This window comes from Scedosporium apiospermum (assembly GCF_000732125.1).
Source record: "Scedosporium apiospermum strain IHEM 14462 chromosome Unknown SEQ_SAPIO_0110, whole genome shotgun sequence".
NCBI classification, from domain to species: Eukaryota; Fungi; Ascomycota; class Sordariomycetes; order Microascales; family Microascaceae; genus Scedosporium; species Scedosporium apiospermum.
In genome coordinates this window covers 2683535-2701949 of record NW_015971811.1, presented here as the reverse complement: position 1 = coordinate 2701949, position 18415 = coordinate 2683535, and the positions used below count along the sequence as shown (strand labels likewise).

At 50.6% G+C, this 18415-nt stretch overlaps 7 protein-coding genes across 7 annotated transcripts; 3 read left to right on the top strand and 4 right to left on the bottom strand.

The window, feature by feature from the left end:
* Nucleotides 1–4902: 4902 nt before the first annotated feature.
* SAPIO_CDS7688 (uncharacterized protein) lies at nt 4903–5526 on the top strand (the record flags this gene model as incomplete). Its single annotated transcript, XM_016789501.1, has 4 exons — nt 4903–5043; nt 5103–5194; nt 5263–5339; nt 5417–5526. The coding sequence occupies 4 exons, from the start codon at nt 4903–4905 to the stop codon at nt 5524–5526; spliced, it is 420 nt and encodes a 139-aa protein (XP_016641328.1).
* Nucleotides 5527–5686: 160 nt separating this feature from the next.
* SAPIO_CDS7687 (uncharacterized protein) lies at nt 5687–6395 on the bottom strand (the record flags this gene model as incomplete). Its single annotated transcript, XM_016789500.1, has 5 exons — nt 5687–5698; nt 5763–5873; nt 5971–6117; nt 6237–6298; nt 6353–6395. The coding sequence occupies 5 exons, from the start codon at nt 6393–6395 to the stop codon at nt 5687–5689; spliced, it is 375 nt and encodes a 124-aa protein (XP_016641327.1).
* A 359-nt stretch (nt 6396–6754) lies between these two features.
* Nucleotides 6755–7216, top strand: SAPIO_CDS7686 (uncharacterized protein; the record flags this gene model as incomplete). The annotated part of the gene is made up of 3 exons (XM_016789499.1): nt 6755–7057; nt 7135–7148; nt 7213–7216. 3 exons carry the CDS (start codon nt 6755–6757, stop codon nt 7214–7216), a joined length of 321 nt encoding a protein of 106 aa, XP_016641326.1.
* A 320-nt stretch (nt 7217–7536) lies between these two features.
* On the bottom strand, nt 7537–8405 carry SAPIO_CDS7685 (Uncharacterized protein; the record flags this gene model as incomplete). The annotated part of the gene is made up of 2 exons (XM_016789498.1): nt 7537–7974; nt 8070–8405. The coding sequence occupies 2 exons, from the start codon at nt 8403–8405 to the stop codon at nt 7537–7539; spliced, it is 774 nt and encodes a 257-aa protein (XP_016641325.1).
* A 1447-nt stretch (nt 8406–9852) lies between these two features.
* Nucleotides 9853–12715, top strand: SAPIO_CDS7684 (uncharacterized protein; the record flags this gene model as incomplete). Its single annotated transcript, XM_016789497.1, has 4 exons — nt 9853–9905; nt 10000–10113; nt 10206–11065; nt 11139–12715. 4 exons carry the CDS (start codon nt 9853–9855, stop codon nt 12713–12715), a joined length of 2604 nt encoding a protein of 867 aa, XP_016641324.1.
* Nucleotides 12716–13961: 1246 nt separating this feature from the next.
* SAPIO_CDS7683 (uncharacterized protein) lies at nt 13962–15670 on the bottom strand (the record flags this gene model as incomplete). Its single annotated transcript, XM_016789496.1, has 4 exons — nt 13962–13998; nt 14058–14553; nt 14628–15086; nt 15262–15670. 4 exons carry the CDS (start codon nt 15668–15670, stop codon nt 13962–13964), a joined length of 1401 nt encoding a protein of 466 aa, XP_016641323.1.
* Nucleotides 15671–16670: 1000 nt separating this feature from the next.
* SAPIO_CDS7682 (uncharacterized protein) lies at nt 16671–17754 on the bottom strand (the record flags this gene model as incomplete). Its single annotated transcript, XM_016789495.1, has 4 exons — nt 16671–16796; nt 16868–16965; nt 17098–17589; nt 17706–17754. 4 exons carry the CDS (start codon nt 17752–17754, stop codon nt 16671–16673), a joined length of 765 nt encoding a protein of 254 aa, XP_016641322.1.
* Between the last annotated feature and the right edge of the window lie 661 nt (nt 17755–18415).

The window sequence follows — 18415 nt, the reverse complement described above, 5'->3', positions numbered from 1 at the left end:
ATTTACGTGTCAGTCTCCAAGTAAGTGACCCTTAAATTATCATCCATGGCGTGTTTTAGATGTTACAAGTAGCTAGGGGTGTGTTCTACGTAGGATTTAGCTGCTACGGGTACGTTCCGAATGAACACAGTCAATGCCCTGTTGCAAATCCCGCTTCCTGATCTATGAAGTACTCCTTAGGCGGGCCATTCCCGGTTCTTCAACCCTCAACTCTCGTTTAGCCAGCCTTGCTCAAGACAACTTAAAAGACGAAAATATAACCGTGCACGGCGCCGTTACATGTATAGAAATGCACAGTCAGTATTTACAAGTAACAAGACAGACCACGCGACAAGTTACGATGACATCCTGGCTTTGCAGACGAGACGGTAGCCCCAGAGTAAAGATCATCAAAACCCTAACCCCTCCGAAATGGACACGGCCAATAAAGCCTAGCAACTCGCCTAATGATTTCCACAATGCTGGTTGGGCCTCGTGGTCTCTCGCCTCATACGGATATTAAAAGGGCGGTATGATAATACTAGCATCGATTCCAGCCCTTTCCTGGATACACCTGACCCCGACACTGCTTGGGAACACGTCGCTCAGAGGTGGGGATGCACCATGGTTCTCCGCTTTGTTGGTTCGTTTCAACCTCGTCGGTTTCCAACAGACCAAAAGGCACGCTATGCTACACTAACCCAGGGGCCTGGAGGCTGCCAGCTAGCGTGAGTGTCATGGTGCCGGAAACCCGTCAACCTTAACAGGCAAACAGTGATCCAAGCCCCCTTGTCATTTTACCCCTTCATTGTTTTGCCATGGCTTCAGAACCATTGGAGAGGGATCACTGGCGAGGCGACAACTTAATAGTATCTTATTGCTACAGACCGCAATCTTCACCCCAAGTTGATGCTCGGGAGCGGAAGTGTTTTGGGCGATCAATGAGCCTAGGAAATATGGTGCTGCAAGCCCGTAACCATCGAAGCCCCTGGGTGGTCCGAAGAGCAACAGCCTCCGATTCACCCCACAAACTCTCAAAACCGGCAACCCAGGTTGAGACGGAAGATCTCAGCAACGGGCTCGTAAAGATCAGGATCCAAACTCTTGACGGGCTAGAATGTTTGAGCAAACACCTAGGTCGATCCTCGGACAATACTCACGTTCCGAAAATGTTGAACACCATCCACAATCAGACGCTGGAACTCGAGTTTTCCCGCGTCGCGAACGTCTGAAATTCTATGGATTTATACGACCTGTTTCATTGGAAGAATTGTCTGCTATATCCATGCCTCTGGTGATGTGTCCCGAAATTAGAACCCACGGTAGATGTCATGATATATTGCTGCCTCACCTGAATTGCCAAATTTCCACTTCCACAAGTAGCAAGAATAAAGAAGAAAAGTTATACGAGATTCAATATATTCAACGAGAGGAGACATGGGACGGACATGGGACTAATCGTCCTTGGTAACAATCGCGAGGTCCGGGTGATTCAATCCTCCTCTCATGCCGTGCGCTGTGACCATCTCGACGCTGCGTTGTCCCATCTCGCTTCTAAGAATAAACGGAGGAGGTGCCAATATAATCAACATCTGGCAAATGGCTCTGTACCTGCAACCTTGCGGTTGGAAATCCAGAGATGCAATATACCGGTTGATGAAGAGAGCAATATACTTCAGAATACCTCATAGAACCAGTCGTTTATTTCATGCTGCTATTCTTTTTCATGTCTGAAGGAGTGTAATTGGCTCCGGACCGAACCTACTCCGCTACAATTACCCTCTCATCCGTCTCAATTACACTGGTAGTGCAAACATTCGATAGTCGAGATGTAAGGGATTGAACTAGTATCGATCGTCATCGTCGTATTCCTAGCTTTTGAGATGGCACAAAGGATTTGATTCGATCAATTGAAACTGAGAAGACTGGAGTACAAGCGGTGTACATGGCACACTGAGTCCTTGACCGGACGCCGCTCAGGTGGCAGCCCTTTCTTTGGTCAACCTGAAACCAACCCAGCCTTGGAAAAGCCCAGTCGTGTTCCTTTTCCTTCTCCCACGCCCCCCCTGTCATTTTCCTCTGCCTTCCGTTCACGCCAATTGGCCCATGCTCTGCCCGCTCTTTACTTCCAACGAAGTATTCCAAGTACTTTGTATGAAGTCGTGGAGATCTCAAGATAGCCAATAGATTTTGAGAGACGCACGACTTGCCAACAGCACACCTCCTTTTTACCGTCCCAAAAACTCGTATCCCTTTCGATTTTGCAGCTGTTCATAAACTACGAAGGTATTGCAGTGTACCTCGGTACTAACGTAGAACATTCACGATGAGGACGTAGGCTACCGCGCCGGCCTATTGGTAAGAAGGCCTAGTTTGCCGCCTGTCTAACCCCAACCAGCAGGAAAGAGGGATGTCGCACCAATAGTGGGTTTGCTATCGGACCAAGGCGCAAGAGAGAAGGTGATGATAGTTTTCCAACATCGGAGCCTCGAACTCTTGGTGTGACAAATAGCGTCATCTATCGAGTCATGGACTCCTTCGTGGTGAGTGCGCTAGAACGGCAAGTTGCGAAGGAAGCTTCACTAGTCTGTCCCTGCATAATCTCGAACAAGCCAACCGTTGATGCACGAATATAGCGGAAAAGAGAGAGCCACTTTGAAAGGAGGCTGAAAACTTGCTGCGGAGACCCTGATGTCTTTCAACGGCGCGAGTTCCAAACAGCTAGAGAGTGATTGGAGGCCACGGTGACCCGATTCCCGTAATGTAACCCACTTAAGAAAAGGAGAAAGGAGATTTGCATCCATTGATCTCTTATGCATCTTGGCCCATCGCATTATCTTTCATCTCATGACGCTGCACTCTAAGATGGCTGAAGCGTGGCGCAGAAGGGTCCTAGCAAGAATGGCCAGTTACACAAGAAGACCCGGCAGTGGTATCCTCGGGGCGATCTTTCTCTAGGCACCGGATTATTAAGGCTCCTCAACCCGCGGCGTCGCTCGAACTATTCTGAGACCTGCCTACCCTGGCAAGTTGGACGGGTCCTCAGAGTCTCAAACACCGGGACGACTTCGAGGCAGACTACGTCTTGTGTAGTTGGGAAAGGTACTCACATTTTACAAGGACACGTGCGTAGGGGAGCAAATATCAATCAATTGATATATTTTTCAAGACGATAGACGATGGGCCGACCATGAGCAAGTCTTGGACCCCGAGAACAGGGGAGCTGAAGGTCAAATCTGGGGTGATCCAAGCTTCCCCCATCCTTACTTTCAATATTGGAACTTCTGCCTTTGTCACATGTGGAATTACTTTGAGCCCCAGCCTACCGCCGCCGAACTCTGTTTACAGTCCTAGCGGTGAGTAATATTTTCTCTCTGTCCTTGGGATACGGCGTTACATTCGAACAAGGTAATGTTCTTTGCTGTTACATTGGAGGACGTCAAGACGCAAGTCACAGCCATCGCGACAAGAAAATCTCGTCCCTGGATTTCCAGCCAAAAAAAAGCAAAAGCGAGTCAAAGCCTCATGGGGAAACCCTGCGAAACGCTAGCACAAAACAGGACACGGCGAGAAAAAGGGAGGCGCAAGGCATCGATCGAGAGTGTTTGAGACCCTTGAACTGGCCCAATCATAACGACTAGGAGCGAGGTTGACATGAAACATGGTGGGCGGCCAAGACTCAATCCACCTGCAAAGGAGCACCATTGCCAGACTCATGTGCAATCAACAACACAATCGAACATCCTGATATCTTCTGGGCCCCAGAGAAAGAAAAGAAAAGAAAAAGAAAAAAAAAGGACTCGAAGATGTCGTTGCCTCGATACGACCGCTTTGACCAAGCTTTTTGTCAAGGGTGCAGCCCCTACGATCAGGCTATCCCGTCCTGATCTGTCGGAGCTATGGCTTGTTTCTTGTTGCCCCTCTGATCTTCGAACGTCCATGATTTGCATGCAACTGTAGCTCTCACATTGAAAAAACTTAGCCAGGTCAAGGAATCGTTCGGATTCGGCGACACTTGTTGTTACAATATCAGGCATCCGCTTCCTCTCCGAGAATGAAATCAATCAAAACACATTCTATCCTTCCCGTATTTTGGATCTCGCCATTCGGCCAAATATCTTTCCGGGCCCTCTCAAACAAAGAATCCTCCGAGGCAGAAGGAAAAGGTTAGAAAATGCTACCACATGTCCCGCGACTGAGCTCTCATCCGACTGGCGAATCCCACCCTCCTCAGTGCTTTCTCTGGCGCCATCTTTCCACACCATCTTCTCTTGTTCTGCAGGTTACCGCCCAATGCGCTTCTATTGATTTTTCTAATTTGGACGACATTCGGGTGGAAACAGCGTTTAATTGGGACATTCTCGGTCCCCATGCAGTGCCTCAGAGGTCGGTCGGTAATTGTGGTTGCATGTGGTCAGATCCGACTGGTTCTGGAGATGGTTTCTCAGGTAGTATTTCATGATATTTTATTGCCTCCATAGAGAGAGAGAAAAAAAAAAAAAAAAAAAAAAGGAAGAGGATAAAATGTTGTTAGATATTGTATAGACACGGGTCTGATATCTTAGGAGCCAGCTTGATTGATCTTGATGCTCGACGGAGATGGAGGTTGCGGGTATTTTGGCTTGGGCAGTGGGCAAGAATTTGCAGCTGATGACACCTGCGTAGCGTGTCAAGCTAAATGAAAATTCTCACTTTTTTTTCGAAGTAGGCTTCACTGACATCAATGAATAAGACTGAACTTGATTTTCGAGTTCTCCCAAACATATTGAGGCGCCTTCAAACTGAAAATAAAATAACCGAACGACTCACCAAATTTCAATACTCCTTTATTCATTTCAATCAAACCTTTTCCCACGACGAGGCTCAACCACGCAATTCAGTAACTTAAATTTGAAATATATTCTCATCACTATCTCCCCCACCATGCCGAGTTCGCAGGCGAACACTCACGACCGTGAGGATGCTACGATGGCGGATGTCCCTCCCAGCGCCCAGGTAGACGACCAGGAGATGAATGAGGAGACTGAGGAGGAGGAAGAGGAGCTTCCTACCCGAATCAGGATTGTACGACACACTTAGAACCTATCTACATCGATACTTTTTGACTGACACGTCACGCCTAGCTCCCTGGCTCTGTGGATAACGCTGCCTCTTTTGAGATCTTGGACGAGGGACACACCCTTGGCAACGCTTTGCGATGGGTCATTATGAAGAAGTGTGTTCTACCCCGTTTGCTAAATTCGGAGTATCTTGACCACCGCGATGCTGACCCTCATCTTTAAGCCCTGATGTCGAGTTCTGCGCGTACACTATCCCTCACCCCTCGGAATCCAAGATGAATGTCAGGATCCAGACGTATGGTCTGTATATCGTCTCTCCTTGCTCACCCCCTAACGCCCCTACCCCTCTCTCCCACTAGAAACTAACTCCCCTGCAGAAGGAACCGCGGTAGACGCCCTGCAAAAGGGGCTTAGGGACCTCGCTGATATCTGCGATGTCGTCTCCGCTGAGTTTACCGAGAAACTGGACGAGTTCAAATCGTCGTAGAACGATGATGACTTCATTCGGCAGTTTATAAAGTTTGCAGAGCTATAGGTTAAGGGGCACTTAGGTGTACAAAGGGCATTTGAGAAAAAACGGGGCGTTCTAGGATGAATTTTATTGCTGGTTGTCTAATAGCATATGTACACGTTGGGACACTCCAGCTTTAGTTACGACCCTAAAAAGAAAATCGAGTTAGTTTTCCCGTTTGAGAGGAGATTGTTTTGCAACAAGTGCCGTACCTCCAAAAATCCCTCGATGAAGCTCGACGGCAACCTGTTGTCACCGCGGAAGTTCTCCTCCTTGAAGTACGACATGACGTGTGTGGTTTGCTTCCAGAAGTTCATCATTTCCTGTGGTCCGATACCGTCAGCGGAGCTCCTCTCTCGAAACCCCTCCATACCCCTAATTGTAATCGTGTGCGAGACGTCGACAGGGCTAGCTTCGTACCTGGTATTCGGCATTGTTCTTCATAATGAGGACGTCGACAACGGCGAGCTTGTTGACAAACCTGTGCCTCTCAAACTCCTGACGCACCCGGGTTCGGAGAGCGGATACAGGAAGAGGGACATTGTACATGGTTCGGATCTCGGGAGCCTTTTGCACAGAACAGACACGTTAGTCATGACACCGTATGCCCCGGTCAGGATTGGAAACCAAATATAGCCGAAGACGCTCGATTCCGGTCGTATATTCTCGAATTCCTCAAAACGTACCGCTCGAATCCAGCTTCGATACGCAGAAAGCACTCGTCGTTTGGCGTCGGACCAATTGGCGGCTATCCACCCCCGTTAGCTTCACAAAAACACAGCTGGAAAGCCCTGGAACTCACACTTCCGCGTCATGACCGCGAATTGGGTGGGTGTAATCGCCATGTTGGGCAGGCAATGCTTGTGTTTGTCGGCTTGACGCAATGTCTGATGGATGCACGATGCGACTTTGCACTGGATTGAAGTTGGATCATGGCTTCCAGGCTATTAGTCACGTGATTCCGGTAGAAAGGTGGAGCCAACCCAGACGTCGGATTACTAAAAGGGTGGATCAAACGCGACGTCAACCTCAAATAGGCAACCAACGTCACAGGCATAATACCTTCGGACCTCAGGTCAACTTTGTTGCCCCACCAATACTTCTCTCTTCACGATCATCACGACAGCCTTTTGGTTGCTTCAACACTTACAGCCGGGCAACTCAACTCTTAGCTTGAATCAACTTCGCGAGATTCTCCTCGAAGATGCCTCCGATCCGAACCAGAGCAAAGCGCAAGGCGCCCCCCGAAGGCTTTGACGACATCGAAGATGACCTTCTTATCTTTGCGAACAAGATGAAGGATGCCCAGAACAAACCTCCTCCACCAGGACCCAAACACCAGGCGCAGTGGGAGATATTCCAAATTTCTCATCAGAGGAGTCGCTATGTGTATGATCTTTACTACGAGAAGGAGGCTATCAGCAAGCAACTGTACGACTGGCTCCTGAAGAACGGCTACGCGGACGCGATGCTCATCGCGAAGTGGAAGAAGCAGGGTTACGAGAAGGTATGTTCTGTCCTCTTCGCCGGGGTTGTTTGTTTCGATTTGTGGGGGTGTTTGCTAACTTCACGCGTGGTTCTTAGCTCTGTTGCCTGCGGTGTGTACAAACGAAGGAAACAAACTTCAACTCAACCTGCATATGCCGAGTCCCACGGGCTCAGTTGAAGGACGACCAGGAAATACAATGCGTTAGCTGTGGTTGTCGAGGATGCGCGTCAAGCGATTAAGCGATGTATTGAAAAAAAAGGGAGATGTTCTTGTCCGCGTCTGTTTCTTTTTTGACACGACTCATAACCGGCGTTTGGTGGCATTTTCGGCGAATATCATAATTCGAGGAAAGGATTCACGGACTTTGGATGTTATATACTTTTTGAGAGGTTGACATGGTTTCTCCTGTGGGTCACAGTCGAGAGTCGAGACTGACATGCCCGGGATAGAAAGATACCCAACTTTTTTTTTCTTTTCTTTTTATTGTTATCGCTATGCTATCTCTTCGAGAAGCCTGCGCGACCACCCCCTCGCCCGAACCGAATATTTGTTGGCACGAACTGTAAGGCAGACATCGCGCCAGTAAGATCCTCCATCTCATCGTCGGGGTCCTTCGGGGACGACTTGTTTTCCTCGCTTGAGGACTTCTTCGCCGGCTGCTTGTTGTCATTGGAAAGGGGCTCTTCTTTATCCCTGCTGGCCTCCCCACCGTCTTGAAGACTCGCTCTTCGCCGAGTATCCTTTGGCTGAAAGTTGGCCGAGGATCTCCGTCGACGATGGCCACCTTCTAAGAGGAGGGATCTTCTCCCGTCGATGCCTTCTCTAGTTAGGGCGAAGAAGAAGTTCTTTGGGTACATGTGCTTGTCAATAAGATGGAGCCTCCGCTTCTGAGGGGTCCTGCATTTTCTCTCACAGCCTTCGACGAAGCATGAATACTACAGAGAGGTATTAGGAACCGTGTTTTACATGACGGCAGATTAGAATGAGAAAACGGAAAAGAATAGACTCATGTTTGTGAATGTTGACTTACCGTATGTTCGCCCCGGTCCCGTTTTACAGCGACAAAGGCGTCGTGACATTCCTCGATATGTACATTCAGGAGATGCTCCGAAGGCATGTTTTTGTCACATTCCAGGCATCTATTCAAGTGTGCCTTGTTATAGTGCGTCTCGTACTCCTCATAGGTCCTGAACGACAGGACGTCTTTGTGAGGGGGCATGGAGCACTTCATGGTGACTGTCGACTCATCGTCCAATACAGCACTGTCGAGGTCCACGAGCTTCGCCGCCGGGGAAGAGCCCTGCTCCACTTCCGGATCTTGGGCATCCACGCCTGTGCCGTCTTCGGGCTCTCGTAAGCGCTTCATGCCTTTTTGAATAATACCAAGGGTTTTCTTTTTTCTCTTTGTCTTACCCCTGGATTGTTTGAAACTAGGGGCGGATGATATGGAAAATATTTACTTGCTGGAGTGGACAATACGTATTCTTTGTTTCCGGACGGTGGCGGTGAATAAGACTTCGGCTTCGCCTCTGAGTGACTGTCTGCGAGGATTGGTGAGGGGCTTAGTTGCTGTGCTGTGTTGGATGGTTGCCCTGATTCACAACATCAACTGATCTAAGATGCTGAGTTTGTTTGAGTGTGTGTTATGATCGATCTAATATCTGGCAGTCGGGGATGCGGAAGGCCTTCTCCATGCTGTTGGGTTGGGTATCAATGATGAGGGACAATCAGAATGGAGCCAAAGGGTGGCTGCAGCCTGCAGGCAGCAGAAAGAAAGAAGACAGGCAATTATTCCACAGGCTCAACGGAGCAAATGAGTCAATCCATAATCCATATGCCTGGCTGTGGGGTTAGGTTAGACAAAGAATCAGTGACTTGTGAGAATTAAGCACGATCAATGCAATCAATCATGAGTTCGAATGTTTCATTGACTGATTGACCCATTGAGTGATGCAGGTTCAGCCTTTTAGTGCAGTGGACAAAGGAAGCCCACTGGAGGAAGAGTGCCTTAGTGCTGTATTCCCCGCTGATTTGTGCATTTGGGCCTGAGCCAGACCAGCCTGGACTGGACATGCGGGCCTGATAAAGTAACAAATGACCTGTGCTCTTCTGGCCTGGTCTGATTCTGCTAGCGGCAATTGGATGCTGTTTCCAACTCTAACCCATTCTAATTTTAGCCGATTTTACGCCGGAAACTCGGTCGAGGCCTTTTGGAAGGTTCAAACTTGCGGCACACGTCGTCGAGAGCTTTCATCATTGTTCACTCATGTCACCAGCACGTTGCTCATATCCCCACGACCAGCTCTCGAATCCCAAACCGAGCGCCTCAGCATCGCTGCACCCCGGTGCTGCCTCTGTATTCGCGGTTCGCATCAGCTATTCCGAAGCGCCAAGTTTATTCGGACGACCTCGCGACCACAGCTCCGTTGCGTGCTGTGCTTGTGTCGTCGCTAGATCCCTGCTTTCTCCAATGCGATCTTGTTGCAATGCGCCACTATCGCCAGGCCGAGTTGAGCTCATAGAGGAGTCGGGCTCGTATCCTGTGTAGCTCCAGGATCCATTCCATTCGTCTTTTTTCTCTCAAGCTTGTTGGAGCTTGCTCTCAGGAAGGTCCTTCTTATTCACATTTTACAGTATGAGGCCAGGGTGTGCAGCAGTCTGTCAGGCTCAAACACAGCACTCACCGTGAAATCCCTCTTTTCCTCTCATTTTTCTTTTCTTTCTAATTCTCCGGCCTCCCGCCCGGAGGCCCAATCATCAAGTCCCAACCGCGGTTTTCCTTCAAGTCCCTTCTTCGCCTTTTATTGTTCGCCATGGCTTCCGAAGTAGCCGCTGGCGGACCGGCGGATCTTGCTGGAGTCTGGAAGTACGTCTGAACTCTTGCAAGCTCTAACGTCCCCGAAGACACTGCTTACTAACTCTCTCTTTTTCTTTGGTTTCCTTCTTTCCCCTAACGACAGGCATGCTCAGAAGATTTTTAAGATCATCCAGAAGGAAGCCAATAATCTCAAGCGCGGTCCACCCGGTGAGATTAGCGACGCCAAATGGAAGTCTTTGGAGGATGCAATGAGCCAGTGAGTGAATGCGCGCAGCGGGCACGAGCGGCCTGTCTGCCCCTTGGACGTAGTCCTTGTGTGTTTGACCGTCCGTAGTAACCCGTTCACAGGTACCGTCTTGCTTGCGTTGGGGTTCTATTTAAAGATCTCGAGTTCGCGCAGCAGAACCAAGTTGAGAAGGCTCTCTGGACAAGCCACATCCTCATCAACAATGTCTATCGCAATGTCAGCAAGCGTCTCCCCTCGGATATGAGGGTGAAGATCCGTGCTGTAGAGAGCCGGTACAATAAGTTCATCACCACGTCGCAGCTCTTCTACAAAGGCTACATTCAGCGCCTTTCCATGAGATACAACATCGAGCCTCTGCATCAAATTGCGTCTGCGGTCAAGGTAGAGCGCGGTCCCGGACAGGATTCCATCTCGTCGATAACACCCGAAGTCCAATCCATGATCCTGCTCTCCGTTCAAGAAACCCTGACTTATCTCGGTGACCTATCGCGCTACCGCGCCCAGCTGAAGCCAAATAGTCGGGATAACGAGGCCGCTATCACGTACTACAGCCTGGCCCACGATGTCATCCCAGATCGGGGATTCGCTCTTCATCAGATTGGCGTCACTTATCTTGAAACAGACAAGCACCTAGAAATAGTCTACTATTTCTTCATGTCTCTAGCCCGGAAGACACCCCATCCCAACGCGGAGAAGAACCTGGAAGCCAAACTCAAAACCATCCAGGCTGGCAAGTCGACTATTTCCGGTTCCCAGTCCCCGCAACAGATTCTGGAAGGAAGAGTGGTGCAGCTTCTTGCCCAGTACATGACCAACGCCTCTTTTTCAGGACGCGATGAGCTGGAGCAAACCGTTCTCGCTAGGCTTGAACAATTTCTACAGTCGGCCCACTCCTCTGACTCCGTTGTCAGGATGGCCATGGTCAACATGACCGCGTACTATTATGCTCAGAAACACCAGGGTAAGTTTTGAAGCTAGTTCTCGCTTGCCCTCCACGACATCTCACAGTCAGCTAGGACAAAATCTCGCATTAGCATACACCCTGTCTTTCAATATGCAGTTTCTCCAAACCATTTGCCGAATCATGCGAAGCTACCTCCAGAAAGCCCAGGGCGTAATGCCTGGGGAGATGGAAACGTCGACTTCTCGGATCAGCCAGTTGTACGGCATTTCCCCTGGTGCGGACACTGTTCTCCGCGTCCTGAGGTTGTACTGCTGCTGGCTGTCATCACATGCCGAGGACCTTGCACAGGCCCCCGAAGCTATCCAGTTTATAGTTCAGTCTGCCTGGAAAGACTTTGCACAGATGGCTACTGACTTATTAACCTATTCGATCTCCGATATTCAAGAGTTCTCCAAACAGAACGACCTCCCGTTTCCTCCAACTGCGCCTTACCTAATGAAGGAGGATGAGGAGGCAGTCTGCTGCTTGTCTATTGGGGACCTTACTTCACCTGTCTACACGCGTCTGTTTCATTACGGCACCGAAAGCAGGCGAAAGCCCACAATTCTCGAGTTTGGCGCCCAGGGCGTCAAGCCTCTCGATGAATTTGTATGCCGTCTTGGTGACTTCGTCGGGGCCGTCCAGCATTTTGCGGAAAGCCCGGCGCTACCTTTGGGTATCCAAACGACAAGCGACGGACAATGGTCTCTAGTTTACGGGTATCAGGCTGCAGCTGAGTCTTGGAACCAACCCGCTCCAGAAAGTCAGAGCCAGCCCCCCGTTCAACCTTCGAGCCTTCATCTTGAGGTGACGCATGCTGCTGTCCCAACTGTGGAGACATATCACTCCCCCCAGCAGCCTACCGGGGTTATCCACCACGACGTTACATCATTTAGTGGAATGCAGGACGGGCAGGGCCCTGCCCTGAGCCCAAGGTCGCCTGTAGGCTCTACTGCTGCCGCTATGCGGGGTGGCACGTATTCTCCTCTTTCATGGGACTGGTTCTACGAACCTAAGCCGACCGGCGCATGGACAGGTCTAACCAGAGAAGTGTTTGAAAGCCTTCCAACAGAATCCGCACCTGCGTCTCGACGCGCGTCAAGCGCCGTAGGTACCGACAATGACCACCAACGGGAGATGCTCTTGCGTATGCTCCGCTCTGCCTCCCAAGGTACGGGTAAGGAGAGCCCATCCTTTGGGCCTGCCGTATCCCCACGAGCTCAGGAGCACAGGACCCTCCACCCTGGGCAGGCGTCTGACTACTTATTGCCACAGGCTAGTCCGTCGTATCCTTCGGGAGCTTCCATTGACATGGTCGCTGCCCTCGGGGTGACTAGCCCACTCCCGGACTTAGCGACAACAGAGCAGCCTGGCTCATACATGCTCCACAACCAGAATCAAGTGCAGCAACCGCAACAGCCTCAGCAACAGCTACGCCGTGGATCGCATGTGAACCGTGCGCCCCTGTCTCAGCAAGTCCAGCAGCAGATGGCCGCTATGCAAAACCTAGATCCCCAAGGCGGTTCTAGACCCCGATCCAGCCGGGGAAATGGAGCCGCTCGAGGTCCTCGGAACCAGGGAGACGGTGGTAGGCATGACGCCTCACGCCTCCTCGACCTGAGAAAGAAGACTGTGAACCGTATTCCACGCGGCATAAATGGGCCGTGAATCAACTTCCGATTTTCAGCGATGGTTTTCTTCTTCTTCTTCGTCTGACATTTGGCCCTTCCTATGCGAGAGTGACTCATTCCTCCGCTTAGCAACGACGGGCTGCTGCTGTCAAAACCTGAACGGTTAGGTTAACTGGAAGGTACTTCAGAACAAGCCAGCCGATTAGAGTCATACTCTAATGTTCAACTCGGCACTCGCAGAGTCTCAGGGCAGGAGACACAGGCTGTATGGAACTGGTCACCTGGAATCGGACCTGAATCCGGGATGTGGTTTCCTGCTTCGGTGAAGCGTTGCGCAGAGCCCAGAAGTACCGTCAAGAGAGGGGCCATTGAGGTTATCTGGCAGCTTCTAATATTGATGTGCTTTTTGCCAATTTTAGTCGCGAGGGAAGCCTTGAGAGAGGAGAGCGAGCGACTATTCAAAGGGGAGAGGTTTCTCTTCTGTTGGTTGGTGCGGAAACCGGCACTTAACGGGAGTCATCCGTTACCCAAGTCTATTCTCTTCTCTATATGTCTCTAAGGGCATATCCTTTCCGTTCTGTTCATCCTCGTAATGGCTATGCTGCCGATGTACTCCGGGAGAAGATGGAAGGCTTAGTTTGTCCTCTTCCTTCTCCTTTGTTGTTTCTGCACAGAATTTGACCATTATTGGCTTTTCATAAACGCTGGAGATTGGAACGCTGCTGGACGGCAGCATTTGCTTAGCAGGTCTGGCATTTATTGCCATTTCTGCAGTCAGTTTGTTTCCCTCTTTTTAAGAACTAGTTTCCGACCCCCGTTTTTTGTCTTCTCTTCGTCTTGATGCATTCCTCGTCGCTGAAGAGGGCGTCATTCCCTATTTCAAGATAGGAATTAACCGAAGTCAGTTTGCGATATTAAACCTCAATAGAACAGCCTGCCTTGTATAAGGCTTTTACTAGGCGAATATGTACTGTTGTTGAAACTTTTATTTCGTTCTATTCGTAGTTCTACCTTTCCTCGCAACGCAAACATGTCCCTCTTTCCAAAGGCGTGAAGTAATAAGAAAAAAAAGAGGAAGAAAGAAAATGGTCCATGCAATAAAAGACAAGACGAGAAGAAGAAACAAAATATAAAAAGAAAACCTCAAGTTGCCGAATCGTTTTCCAACGCCGGGCCCATGGACGCCTCCAATGATGGTCTAGTTGATGACGGTACATTGGGAGGGCGAATTCTTCATATACGGAACAGGGTATTTATTTGGTGGTTGATTTTCATGACGTTATTTATTTGGGAGAGTAGGTCTGCTTGGGCGTGGGGAACCTGGAAGGAAGGTTAGAATACGCTTGGAGAATGGTGAGGATAAGAAGGGTTTAACTTACGAAGGACCAAGCTCCTGGATGCTCAAGCGAGCAAGCCACTGGCCCATATCAACAGCAGTCTCAAGCTCCTTGCCTTCAACAAGACCAGCAAGGAAACCGCCCGCAAAAGCATCACCGGCACCATTGGTATCAGTGATCTGGTCCTTCTCGATCTTGTGGACGGGGACCTCGCGGACGGCATCCTCGCCCTGGACGGCGATGAGGGTGGGCTCGGTGCCCTGGGTGACGATGGCAACGCGCTTGCGCTGGGTGTTCTCCTTGGGGAGGTTGGCGAGGTGGATGGCGACGTCCTTGGGTTCCTTGGAGGCGAGGCCGTGGGCCTCGGCGTAGGCGGCGACCTCGGTCTCGTTGCCGATGATGTAGTCCCAGTAGGGGGCGCTGGCGTCGACGACATCCTTGAAGAATTGGGGGATGAAGGGGGCGGAGAGGTTTACGGCGAAGACCTTGTTGTTGGCGGCGGCGAACTTGCCGAGCTCCATGATGGCAGGGGGGCAGACTATTTTTTCGTTCAGTATAACAGGCCTTACAAGTACCCGGTTGGCGTTCCAACTGCGGGATCAAAAAACATACCGGTGAAGTGGAAGCCTCCGACGTAGAAGATCTCGGCGTTCTCAACAAGGGCCCAAATCTCAGGCTTCTTCAAGTGCTCCAAGTCGTACTTGTTGGCGGCATCAAGAGCGGTGCAAAGCGACCTGTTGTGGCCGGTGATGATAGCACCGCACCTACCGGTAGGCTCCTTAGGGTCGACACGGTACTCGACCCTCAGGCCTGCGGCACGGACGGCATCGCGGAGGATGGCGGCGTACTTGTCGTCGCCGACGCAGCCGAGGTAGACGACGCTGTTTGGGGGCAGGATGTACTGGGCGCCACGGGCGGAGTTCTGGGCGGCGCCGCCAGCGAGGAGCTTGGCGTCGTAGTTGTTGAGGAGGTCCTCGTAGAGAGGGAGGTGCTTCTCTTCGGCGAGGATGGCGTCGTTGGCCTTGAGGTCGTATTTCTTGAGGAGGGCTTCGTCACCGAAGGCTTGGATGTCTTTTTAAAGGGGAGGATGGAAAAAGGCCTCAATGGTTAGCTTTACAGCACTACCCCTCCTTCCAACTTTTTTTCCATCGCGAATTTTTCTTTTCTTTTTCTTTTTTTCTTTCTTTTCTTTACCCCTCCGTCATCGGAAAAAGGCTCCATTGGGAAAGTTTCTTCAAAAACATACCGAGAAGAGGATTCTCGAGACACAAGAGAGCGTACTCCTTAGCGGGCGCCATTTTCGCAGAGAATTGACCTGTACGACGAGGAGCGGAAGCCGAATAAGATCTGGTGAAGCTGAAGAAAGTTGTCGATGGCGGGGTTGTGGTGGTTGTGCGAGATGGCGGGGTCAAAGCCAAGAAGACCAAGGGCGACGAGTCTGACCGGCAGGGAGAAGAAAGGATCGCCCTGGAGGTACCGACATTGAGGCGTGGGGCTTGGGATGACAGGGTCCGAAGCAGTCTGAGGCTAATACTGGTAGTGAAGGACCTGCTGGAGCTCGCTTGCACTCTTACTGGCTGGCTGGCAATAGCGGCGGCATTTGCAACGCCGATTGCTGTGCGACCTAGGAGTTGTCTACGGAGTATGTGCGACATTTTGTGGTTGCTGACGGTTTCGGCCTCATCATAGGGCAGAAATGGGAAAGCTGGGATCTCGGGGGGATTATGACGAGGCCGACATCATTGGAAGCTGAGAGGGTGGTCGAGTTTGGGTGGCGATTGATTTATAGTTTATACATTTGGAAGGAGCATGGATTCCCAGCGTTGGCTTGGGGGCGTTGTTAGTTGGGTTCAATGCTGTCTTGGATCGTATGATCGGCCTGCTACAGGCGTACAGGGGACAGCCACCCCCCCGTTCTGATTTGGTCGATTTGATCACTTGGACCTTGATATCCGATCAATTAATCCTGCTGCCGGCGCGGTCCGCTCCATGCTCCATGGAGATGCCATTTCTGGGGCTCTGACGTCTGATGGAGAGTGTGGACTCGACAGGATGCAATTGATCATTCATCGATGACTGAATCAAGGCCTCTTTCAACCCAGGCTAAGGCTCAATGCATTGCTCACATTGGGTCGAGGCATTTTGAGCCTTCCTTCGTACTTCGTAGACAGGGCTTGGCTCAGGTGGGAGATGGGACCAAGGACCAACTAGATTCGTCGTCGCACTCTATCTCCTCAGGGACGTCCCAGTGCTCAAGCACCAGGAGAAGAGCTTGGCTAGCAAATTGGACTTGGCATTTGGACATTGGGCGTTACGACATTCCCGAGGCATTGGCATGGAGACTCGTGTTGCTCTTCTTCTCAGGTCATCTCGAGTGACAATAACAAAAATGGCATTCAAAACAACACCAAGGCTATTGCTTTGCTTTCAAAGAAAAAAGGTCCGTCAATAATTCTAATATACCAGCCGTCACAACATAAACTTTTTGGGGGTTTTGCGTGTCTAAGCACCGCGCGTGGCTGGGAATCATGAAATGCCCTTGTACTTTCATCATAACCGAGCTACCAACTATCTGCCCTTTTTTTGGAAAGTACCCTTTGAAAGATGCTAGCCTGTAAAACACCGTCCCTATGAACCAGGAAAAGCACACCAGCCTTAATCCTTCGTCTTCTGGGTACCGCGGAGCAGACCCGTCCTCCTGGCCGCAATAAGACCGGCCTTCTGTCCCTGGGAAGCGTATCGCGAAATTGTCGAAGCCTTACCGATATGTTGATGGTTACCCTGTAGACGTCGTCAGCATATATCGACGAGTGAAGACGAGGAGAACGAAAATTGTTCGGGGAGTAACGTACACCACCGTGAGGATGGTCGACAGGGTTCATGGCAACACCACGAGTCTTGGGCCAGCTGTTACGCTTGACGGCATACTTATGCTTCGCACGAGAAGCCTCTGTAAGAAGGGGAGAAGTAACGTTAGCAAGATCGAGAACCCCAGCTTTCAATCTCTAAGAGAAAGAAGAAAATAAAAATTCTCTTCGACCAATCTCCACCTCCCAAACCCTCCAGATAGGTTGATACGTACTCATCAAAGGCTTATCCGTACGACCACCACCGGCAACGATACCAATCATTCCTCGGGAAGAGCTGTGGACGACCTTCTTGGAACCAGAGGGGAGCTTGATGCGGGTCTTGCCCTCATCGGGGTTGTGGCCGATAATGGTAATGTAGTTGCCGGAGGTCCTCGCGAGCCTACCCCTGTCACCAATCTTCTCCTCGACGTTCGTGACGACGGTACCCTCGGGCATGCCGCCGAGAGGAAGGACGTTTCCGACGGTAAGAGCGGCGTTCTTTCCGGCGTAGATGAATTGACCAGTGTACATTCCCTCGTTGGCAATGAAGGTCTCGGTGTGGAGCTTGAACCTGTAGGGATCACGGAAAACAACCTTGGCGAGAGGCGCACCACGACCGGGGTCGTGGATGATCTCCTTTACGAGGCCCCGGACGTAGCCATGTCGCTCGGCGAAGTCGAGAGATCGGAACTTGGCGGCACCCTTTCGGAGGCGGGTGTTGGCAGCTAGAGGAGGCCTTTGTGTGAGCAGGAAAATTTAAAATTTTCTGGTTCCTTTCGTTTCTTCTATTTCCGGTTCCTTCAACCCGTCACCCCGCGCGAATTGGAAGATAAATCCTTACTGAAGATGCTGCCGCGACCCTTTCGCTGGTTGCGAATGACTCTACCCATCTCGTCTCGTTATCGGTTCGGACCTGGAAGATGGGGTTCTAATAATCGATTAGGGATCCAGAACACTGCTTCTGTGGATGGCGGAAAATGGAAAAGAAAGAAATGCCGAATTAGCAAAACTTTCTAGAGGGGAAGACACGCAGTGGTTATATTGGAAGAAGGGTTTGGGTGTGCGTACATACCAGTCGCAGTTCCTGAGCAGATATCTTTCCTATCACCTGTGATGGTGGTGGTGGGAGGGCTTAGAAAATTGGCGTTTGAGTCTGATGTATTGACGCTTCCCTGTTCCGGTCTGGGCGTTGCGCACGCAGAAAATTTGTGTGTGGAAACCCTTGTCACGTGAACTGGAATATGCCGTTGCCCACCTTAATTCCAGCCTTGGTTGCCAGATACTTGTGCACGACAGAGGTACTCGGTGAAGACCGCGAATGATTGGCTAAAATATGTCCTCTGCACCATTGTTTCGCCCCGCATGGGCATTTGGTTAGACTTGAAATTCGATTGGACTCTCATTGTCACTGACATAAGATTCGGGCTCGGACCATGGCTCACTCAACGTCGAGAAACGACAGCAATTGCCCATTCACCTAGATGCTCATCGACGATGAGAAGGCCCGATACATACACGACGCGTCTAAATGACCGCGTAACGTGAGATCCC